This window comes from Epargyreus clarus, unplaced genomic scaffold (genome assembly GCF_041222505.1).
Source record: "Epargyreus clarus isolate Ecla_fem2 unplaced genomic scaffold, WU_Ecla_fem_2.2 ptg000014l, whole genome shotgun sequence".
Classification (NCBI taxonomy): Eukaryota; Metazoa; Arthropoda; class Insecta; order Lepidoptera; family Hesperiidae; genus Epargyreus; species Epargyreus clarus.
In genome coordinates, this window is record NW_027332222.1 from 7,125,122 (window position 1) to 7,135,790 (window position 10,669).

The 10,669-nt window shown below is 33.3% G+C and overlaps 1 protein-coding gene across 1 annotated transcript; it reads right to left on the minus strand.

The window, feature by feature from the left end:
- Positions 1 to 4,985: 4,985 nt before the first annotated feature.
- Positions 4,986 to 9,630, minus strand: LOC140747355 (glutamine--fructose-6-phosphate aminotransferase [isomerizing] 1). Its single transcript, XM_073079759.1, has one exon. It carries the CDS (start codon positions 9,376 to 9,378, stop codon positions 7,354 to 7,356), a length of 2,025 nt encoding a protein of 674 aa, XP_072935860.1. The 5' UTR covers positions 9,379 to 9,630; the 3' UTR covers positions 4,986 to 7,353.
- Between the last annotated feature and the right edge of the window lie 1,039 nt (positions 9,631 to 10,669).

Consider the following 10,669-nt stretch of genomic DNA (forward strand, 5'->3'; position numbering starts at 1 on the left):
TCTTATTAATTCATTTGGTTTCCATATTTATCTATAGGTAAAATTAACATACAAAGTAATCCGCGCATTTTGCCAAATATAACTATTTTTATATATTATATTTTTCAATAATTACAGTATATTTTACTATGTAAAAAAGTGAATCACTCTTTATCATTAAATCCTTTATAATATTTGAAATAAGTAAATATTTAGATACTTAAAACAAAAATATAATTAGAAGTAAGTATACAAATATATTTTGCCTGTGTCTATCTACATTCTTGCCGCTCCAGCCACATTGCGTAGGGACTTCTTATTTTGAAAGATTTGGAGGCTGCGAGCAAGTTACCGTGGGTGTATCGCATTTTTGCACGTAGGTAGGTACCTAACTGAAAACGCAGGTACACAAGATTTAAAACATCTCTCATGGTTTTGCTTAAGGTCAACGACATTGCAGTAATGTAATATGCAGCTCAAGCCATACCGTTGTGCAGATAGGATAGTTTAGATCGATCATTTAGTAGGTAAAAATTGTTATAGAGTCGAAGTTAAAAAAATCCTAACAATTTTCATGAAAATTTTGTTAAAATGATACTTTCTGTTTTGTTTATTTAATTTTATCACATTAATAGTAGATAGGTACATGGTACACGTTTTAGATATGCAACCCGTGCCATTGTAAAGTAACAAATTCTATTGACAGAAAAAAATGTTAATAACTAGGAATAGAAGATAATAGTGGAAAGGAATAGTGGTGATAAAATGTCTTGCTAAAATTATTCCTATATATCTTATCGTTATCACTTATCACAGAGAATCCATCGAATTGTTATCAATAAAGAACAGTTTGATTGTCGCCAGTACAAAGAACTGCTTTGATCTTAATCTAGAGATTAAACTGTTATTGGATTAAGGAATATGATTTATTTTATTATACGTATTTGTGCAAGTATTATTTGCTTTATGTACCTAATGCGAAATTATCCACACGCCGCCACCTTTAGGTAGGTACTTAACGTAACATTCCTTATCTTATATTCCTTTAGTAAAACTTTCTTTCAGAATTAAATAAAAGCGTGTTAAAATACAAAAGTTGCCTCCTTTATTTATATACTTTACAAAATAAGAAGGTATAGAAAACAATTAAGTAGGTATAGTGCGCGTAAACCTGCTAGTCCGCTCAGAATATAGAAATGAATCGCGTTGCCAGAGCAAATTACAACACTATTTTACAATATTATTTTAATTATACTTTTACTTTTTTTGCAGGAAATTTAACTTTTTAAGCAAAATATGACAATTTCAATTGGTTTTATATAATGGGTAAGCGAAAAATTAATAAGGGTTTAAGTTTACATCACTCGGCAGGAATAAAACAAAACTGTTTTCAAGAGGTCGTGGTACGAAACAAAATAATGTTGATGAAATATTGAAATAAAACTTTCATGAACTATGATTGTTTTTAAAAGATGGTGGTAGGCCTCCTGGGCATTCAAAAATTGTTGATTGTAATAACTCGTTGAAAAATTAACACATAGAATTAATGCAAATCAAAAATGACCAGAAACGCAACCTGTAATTAAATCAATAAATTAATATTGTAAGTGCTGAATGTACTCATAATAATCTCAAGTATGTAGTATTAAATAATGCATGCTTGGATTCATTCTAATCATTTATTACTCATTACAAATTTACATTATATACTACAGAACGATTTAATAGTTCAAAGGAAATCTTATCAGTAAGACGGAAAAAATCATCAATACGTTCCGAATAATAATAATTTTATGCATACATTAAACAAATATTTACTTACTATCACACAATAATTCAATCATAGGCAATGTTCTACATCTACATATTTCTTTCGTTTGCCTATAAATTTTATAGTGGCCGGTTAAAAGTTAAGACCTATCTTCTACTAAGTAATAACTCGATTATAGGTTTATTTAACACTTTCAAAATTGTACATTTATTGTCATTTATAAATTGTGTCCCTGTTTAAGTGATAATTTAATAACGTGAATGTTATATCCCCGACCTAAAGGAATTTTTATGCGTAGGTATGTAGGTACATATTTTGTATGTGGTTTTTTTAAAGTCTGTAACGCCTTGACGATTAGAGTAATATGAGGTTTCGTTCTAGTTAATTTAACAGATTTTTCAAACTTAAGAGGAAGAAATGGAGAAAAAGTGCACGTCTGAGGAAAATCCCTTGGGCACTTTATGTTAAATGCCTGTTACTTATCGTTCTATGAATTAATTACACGGATGTTCGCGCGTACATAATGTATGCCACGTTTTCTTTCAAACGCAATTTTTCCGTCTTAACTTTAGTAGGTAAGTACATTCTTGTCCACTTGATCACTGTAGTAGGAAGACTTAATAAGAACCCTATTGGAATCGCACGTGGTTACAAATGTGTTGCAGTAATGATCGATATAGCTATCTGTAATAAGATACCCAAATAGCTCAATCACAATATTACCATAACATTTACACACATTTTAAGAACATTAACTACATAAGTGAATCACGGACTTACATGTGCAACATTACTCAATACATAACTGTAAAATTTGGACCGTTCGCAGACCAAATGAAATAAATAATAGTTTAAAAAAACTAAAAAAAATACACTTTTTATAGAAAATCCAACTAAAAAATAGAAAATATATATTTTTTTAAATTTGAATTAAGAATAGTGTAAATAAGATAAAAATATTTTTTATTGTAAAATAAATAAATAGTTTTAAAAAAACTAAAAAAAATACACTTTTTATAGAAAATCCAACTAAAAAATAGAAAATATTTTGTTTTAAATTTGAATTAAGAATAGTGTAAATAAGATAAAAATATTTTTTATTGTAAAAAAAGCGTGGGGTGCATGGTGTCAATAGTTATAAATATTTTATTGATAGATATTGAGTAGAAGGATTATCATTTTGATAATATCTTAAAAAGCACCCCACGCTTTTTTTACAATAAAATATATTTTTATCTTATTTACACTATTCTTAATTCAAATTTAAAAAAAATATTTTCTATTTTTTAGTTGGATTTTCTATAAAAAGTGTATTTTTTTAGTTTTTTTAAAACTATTTATTTATTTTTCATTTTTTGGTCGAATTTTTTATAAAAGCGTATTTTTTAGTTTTTTTTAACTATTATTTATTTTTCATTTTTTAGTGATTATTTTAGCGATTATTTTAACGATTATTACGTAGCGTATTATCAAGTTTATCTTTCGAATCAGCATCAGCACCTTTGCTTAGCAATGCAAAAATGAATATTGGGTCATTGTTTAACACAGCTGTATGAAGTGGTGTTTTACATTGGTGTTTATTTTTATTGTTAACGTGAAAATCCCAGAGGAGTTGTTTAATGACATCCGAATTGCCAATGCTAACTGCTTTCTTTCATAATTTATACCATATCCCAGGTCCTCTATCTTGGATAAAAGTAATCACGGAAAAAGGATGATACAGCATCTTTTAAAAACAGGCGCTGATGGCAATACTCAAGAGAAAAACGGCCAACTGCTTTACATCTAGCCATTTCAAAAGGACGTCGTCCAATCATCGATTTAATATTACATCATGATGATGTTAATATAAAAAATAATTCTAGAATTTCTTCTCTTTGTGTTGCTGCTGCCTGCAGAGATTTTAAAACTGTTAGTAGTTTAATTAATTTTACAGCTCAAGTTAATAATATATGTTGTGACTATGACGATGAGCTGAAATCATATATGCCTTTACATTTGGCAGCAAGAAATGGGAACAATGAAATAGTGGAAATGTTGTTAAAGGAAGGTGCAGATGTTGAAGTGCTGAATGAATAAGGATGATGAGACACTGCTTCATGATGCTATTAACAACGGACGTGTCTAAGTTGAGGTCAGGTCAGGTCAGGTCAGGTCAGGTCAGGTCAGGTCAGGTCAGGTCAGGTCAGGTCAGGTTAGGTTAGGTGATCGGCGCGCCTGGTAGATTCCTTTATTGGTCTTAACGCAGACCTTCCGGGTCTCAGGAAAACAAAAATCGCTGATCCTGATTAACCTAGTAAGGATAACGGGTCAGAATGTTTAAAATATTGAATTGTCATCGGTCCTTAATAAGTATGCCAAATTTCAAGTTAATCCGACGTTTTGAAGGGGGTTAAAATCATGTTCAAAGATTCCGTTACATACTAACATACCAACATACATACGTCTGAAGCTAATAAAAGCGTATTAAAAAGACATGTGAGTCTCGAAGAAAATATTAAAGTGTATCAAATTATGTACATTTGCGCTCTAGCTTCGCATTACGCACACATACAAGGCCACGCAGCATGCGATTGCATTCACCACAAAGAATCTTGAATGAATCGTCACGTAGCTGTCCGAAAGGCTTGGAAAAAAGTTAACACTGTCATTATAAGGGAAGATATAATTTCTCATCATATATAAACATTCTAAATTTGCTAAATTCTCGCACTGAAAACTAAAAGTCGTTCGCACGAGGGAGTGAAAATTGTGCTTCAAAGCAACGTTCCTTCGTCTTCTGTTCTTGGTCTGAGGTGCAGTTTAAGTAAATTTGTACAAGTGGGTTACGTGTTATTCATAAGTCTGTGGCACAATGTTAAAACCACGTGAAACTTGATTTCTGGCGATATTGACAAACGATGTAAATTATTCACACAAAAATGTGCAAAAGATATTAGTTACGCCAGTTATGCGATAAAAAGTGAAATTTGTATTGTGATGTTCCCTGTATAAAACATAACTTCGTAATGCTCACTAGATTGGTCACACATATGAGCAACCGTAATAAGCTTCTATGTTAAGTATAGGTAAATAATTCCATCTCTATTATTCGTGTTTTTATTTATGACATAAACTGAGAAAGATACAGAAGATTACACCACGTAATTCCAACAGATAGTTAACTCATCTTTCTGACTGTTCTTTCTAATGATTCACCACAAGAAAATGTGCTGCAAGGTAATAAAACATAATATTTCGGTATACAGAATATTATATATTTAAAAATAAATCTAAATAAAATATAAACAAAACTTCAAAGATTATAATAGTCTGTTGAACAGTCCAAATAAAAATGCAAATAAACTATTGAAAAATATACACTAATAGGTACTTACATAACTATTTCTTTTACACAAATTATGTGCGTAAATAACAATTACTTCATTTTACTATAATTATCACATATAGAGCATTTTGCTGTCGTGACAAATTTAATGAATACGACTATTCAACGATAAGTACCTACAGTCCATTCATTTTCAACATAAAATAAGTACCTTTATGGTATTTACTTAATAGATAGAGCATGTTATTGCAACAGATTAAACATATTATAACTAGCAAGTTTGATTTTAATTGTAAGCAGTAAAACATTTTGCATAATATATAATACGTTTCAATATCCCTGCCTCGTCTATAGGCAGGCAACACAATATTATCTTAAAAGCTTTTATGAAGCTATGATTATTGTCTAGCAATAACTAACTTAACTAACCACAACTGGACTAACCAATTGACATACATATATCCGATTCTATAATAACAAGTTACTAGGTAATCTGAGAGACTCATACATTTTATACACCCAAATCTAAAATTTCGAATGACTAGCGATCTTTTTTAAAACAATTCGTGTTTTTATACAACATACATTAAATCATTTAATTGCACGAGTAAAGTCAAATATGTTAAAATTGTATGAAAATAAATTGATAGAGTTCACATAGAATACTAATTAACAGATGTATTATGTGGTATTAGCATATTTTTAAAATTATTCGTTATCGGAGTCGCCAAGTAGGCACTTATCATTAACATTTCCTCGTTTACAGGTATTAGCGTTAGCGATACACTTATAAGTAATAAATCATTTTTACCACAAATACAAAAGACAATTTTACAATAATTGGTCGAAATTATACTTAAGTTAAAATTGGTAAGTAATTCTCAGTAGCTTTCATTTACTTATAATTATAAAAATGCGTTTTTTATTTTAGTATCTATTAAAAACTCATTAATATCGTAATATAATGATGACACGCATTTCGAAATGTATTCTTAAGGAATGTCTATATAATTATATGTATATACAGACCTTAGTCTAGTTATATAATATAAAAATATACCTAATATAAAATCTCATTTTATTTGTGATGATAATAGATGGTACCAAACGGCTCTCATGGTTCTTCAAAAACATACCCATTAGATGTTAAAAGCAGTTGAAGACACGTCAAATTGCATCTTAACATTTCTATTAATTTTATAAAAATAAAACGGTATTTACAGTATAATTAAGTCAATTTCGCGGGATCTTAACATAATAATTATGTCGAATAATTTTGAACATTTTTAAATTACCATTAAGCTTAGTTTTCTCAAGATTTTATAAAAGTGCGATGTGACACGTAATCGTATACGTATCGTATTATTCTACACCAAATCTGTATTATTATTTCCTTGTTCAATTCTTTCCAAAGAAAAAACTGCCCAAATTCAAGATATATTCTTACGTAAACTAGATATTAAATGTTGTTTCAAGTTATAGATAACACGTAAAACTTAATACAATCCCATTATATAATAATAAAACGAAATCAAAATAGCTAAAGACATGATAATAAAACCGGATTGTAAAGATCATGTTGAAATCACCTCGTCATACAGCCGGAGGCAATTTTAAGCGAGAGGAATGGCCTTGATGTTTCGGTCCTCTGATAAATTATAATCATATTATTATCGAGTTTCCTAGTTTGACTTGGAATGTTAAAAATCGTCCCCGCGGAATGTGTTTGTATGCAAGTCAGGTTTAGGCGCTCTCCGTCTACTTTTCACAGCGTCGTGAGCCATCGTGTGGCAATTCCTACCGCTGCTCTTTCTTTTAAGAATACAAACAATAATAGAAAACGTGTTTTCACTCACACCCGCAACGGCAACAATATTTGTATCTATTAACATATACTTTTTTTTACAATATAAAATTTGCGTTTACTGAACATTTTCAAAATGTCCGTAATAGTTAATATTCAAAAAATATAAAATTGGCCCGAGAGAAACAATGCCACTTGAACACATTTACTGTATTTATTATTTAATTTTCTGTACGTTTATCAATTGATAGAGCGATGAGCAGAAAAAATAAATTTTGGTGATTTATTTACATTTTGGTCAAACTTTAAAACTACCGTTTATAAAAATGCGACCAAGGAACAACCTGAGGTATTCTTAAAAATCAATCTCAACGCTACTATTTCTCCTACTCCTCTTTCCACGAAACATACTCGTATGTAGTCAACCAAATACCATGAGACTTTACGCGTGATAAAGGTTCAATATGTAAATTATTCCACAGTAACAGACTTAGCGAGATTTCGCGGGCAATCGACATTACAGCCCCGCATTACAGCTATATGGTAAGCCAACAATTGCATAGGAATTACAGTAAGTACACCCTGTAGACAATCAACGGTTTTCGGCACTTCAAGAACACGAGACGCGAGCGACATGGTCTCCGTGTCACCCTCTTCACAAACCACGATGGGGCGACCTTGCCGTGCGGTTACTTGTTGGAGTGCATTCATACATTTCGTATAAACTGGATCACGCATGACAATCATCATGACTGGCATGGAGTCATCAATAAGGGCAAGGGGACCGTGCTTCAATTCTCCCGCCATAATGCCCTCGCTGTGCATATATGTCAATTCCTTTACTTTCAGAGCTCCCTCTAAGCACGTAGCGAAATTGTATCCACGACCCATTATTAACAATGATCGTTGACGATATAGGTCTTCTGCCAAGGATTTAACTTTGTCGTCCAATGCGAGTACTTGACGAATTTTCACTTCTAATTCGTGAAGACCTTCGATGATGTCCGCCCGACGCTTTTGCAACGAAATACGATCTTCACTGATAACCAATGCAAACATAACAAGAGATACAAACTGTGATGTATAAGCTTTTGTGGATGCCACACCAATTTCAGGGCCGGCGTTGATGTGCACACCACAATGCGATTCGCGACAGATAGAACTGCCAACGGTGTTGGTTATTCCAACGATGAGAGCTCCATGCCGCTTGCAGTATCTTAGAGCCATCAGAGTGTCTGCTGTTTCACCTGACTGAGAGATGAAGAAGCATACATCATCTCTGAAAACTGGAGTGTTTCTATCCAGGAAGTCAGATGCCAGCTCCACCATAACTGGGAGTTCAGTTAACTCCTCAAGGAGTTGTCGTGTAGCAACAGCACTATGGTAACTTGTTCCGCATCCAATTAACATCAAACGCCTACAACGCTTAATTTCAGGAATGTAGTCTTTGATGCCTCCAAGGGTGACAGTACCATCAGCAAAATTGAGACGTCCTCTCATGGTGTTCACGATGGACTCGGATTGTTCAAAAATTTCTTTTTGCATGAAATATTCATAGTTGCCCTTCATAATTTGCTGCAATTCTAATTTCAAAGTCAAAATTTCCCTCTGGTGAGGATCAGAGCTGTTCACCGACATACGGTGGATACTAAGTACACCCTCTTTGATATGTGCGACATCATCATCTTCAAAATAAAGCACTCTATTAGTATGTTCAATAACAGCAGACGCATCGGAGGCAAAGAAATACTCAACATCCCTCTCCTCTTCTGGTTCAAAGTGAGCATGGCTGTTGACACGGGGCACCGATGGAACCACACCTCGGGTGGCCTTGTTGTTGGTGTACATAATCGGTACATGGTCGCTTGAGAGGCGGCGTCTAGTTTTAATCCCCACAAGCAAGGGACTACCTCGTCTCGCGGCAACACACTCATTAGGGAAGTATCTAGATTTAAAGCATAAAGCAAAAGCTCCTTCAAGTTGTTGGATTACCTGCTCAACCAGCTCCTGGAAACTGTAATCCTTGTGCTGTTGGTACATGTGATGGATCAGCTTAGCAATCGCTTCAGTGTCTGTTTGAGACTCAAAAACATATCCCTTATTCTCTAGGAAAGTCTTGACTGCCTTGTAGTTGGTGATAATTCCATTGTGGATGACAACAAAGGCGTTATCCTCCCCGGAGCGCTGAGGGTGGGAGTTGACCGCGCTGGGCTCGCCGTGAGTGGCCCAACGGGTGTGGGCGATGCCGCAGTGAGACTCCACAGATTCGTCAACAGCGAGTTCTTCGCAGCGTTGCTGAAGTAACTCTTCGAGCGCAGCAACTTTACCGCTTCTTTTCACAACCGCGATGTCTTTTTGATCGGCGGCATCGACGGCAACGCCCGCCGAATCGTAACCGCGGTATTCCAATCGTTTTAATCCATTTACAAGCAATTCCAATATGTCTCGCCGGGTCTTCGGTGTAAGGTGATTGATATATGCGAAAATTCCACACATCGTTAACGAGGTAGTACGTTTACGTAGACTCGAGTGCACGAAACCGCAACGGACGAGAGACTGCGATCAACACAATATACAACTGATGTTGAAGGCCTTAGCGTATAACTCCTACCACTAATAAGTTACTTTCACTTACGGCAAAGCACACGTCATCGTGTTTCGTTATCGTCGATACAGCTTGATGGTATCGTAAATATCGCGGGCAACAAGCAAACCTGTCCTTCGCTAAAAAACTATAATTCTGTTCTGTCAACAATGTCAAAAATCAAAATATTGGAACTAAATTGTCAAGTAATGTCTACATGACAGTTATGTAGTTCATTTTAATAGCAAATTAAGGCGAAGATAATATAGATATACAACGTTATTATTTAATATGTACCTTTTTTATTTCGAGGAACTTGCTTTAACTCATTAAATATTTTTGTAACTCTAATAAAGACAATGGAAAATGTATTTATATTTGATATAATTTATAAGAAAATATTTCTTTTAAAAGCAGATTTAAGCATATAATCATAGTGCACAGTTTCGTATCGGGGACCGCACTGCAGTAAACCACGCGCGGATTTTTAAAATTTAAGTAAGTATTAGGATCGTATTAGTGATCAAAGTAAGTATATAATAAAATATTTATTTTAATTTAAGTATTTTTAATCATTTATAGCAATAAACGAATAATAGCTTGGTTCAATATAAGTTATCATTGAAAATGTGAACTTTTTTGTGCTTAATGAAGTCTATGTTTTAATATTTAACTTTATTCAAACCTTGGATTCAGATGAAGAAAAGATGTTATTATCGCTGCTTTTGTTAAGAGTATAATAATTATTATAGAACCTTAGAGTTATGTAGCCCTATGAATTTGATTTCCTACAACTGAAAGTGTTTAAATACGCGTTTAAATACTCTGGTCCATGGGGGACCGGAGTATTTAAACGTGATGACTCTACATCTTTCAGAGATAAGGGATATTAAAAGAAAGATTTTAAGAAACAGAACCCTAAAAAATAGTATTTTTTGTTGAATTAACAAACGAGGAAACAGTACACGTGACGGTTAGAGATCACTGTAGCCCTTGGGCATTTGTAACCATCTCCATATACAACAGGTGTTCAACGTGAAGTCATTCTCAGGTGTGTTGCTACTTCTGAGGACTGAGATGACGGTTTATATGTTGGACGTACGAGCTACGGAACATAAAATCTGTTATTTATTTCGTGTACGAACGTAGAATCATTTTGTATAAAAAATAAAATCACCACCGTGTACCTACAGTACGACAATC

Bases quoted from the DNA above. Each gene is read 5' to 3' on its own strand.
- LOC140747355 (XM_073079759.1), bottom strand. From the start codon at position 9,378: ATGTGTGGAATTTTCGCATATATCAATCACCTTACACCGAAGACCCGG.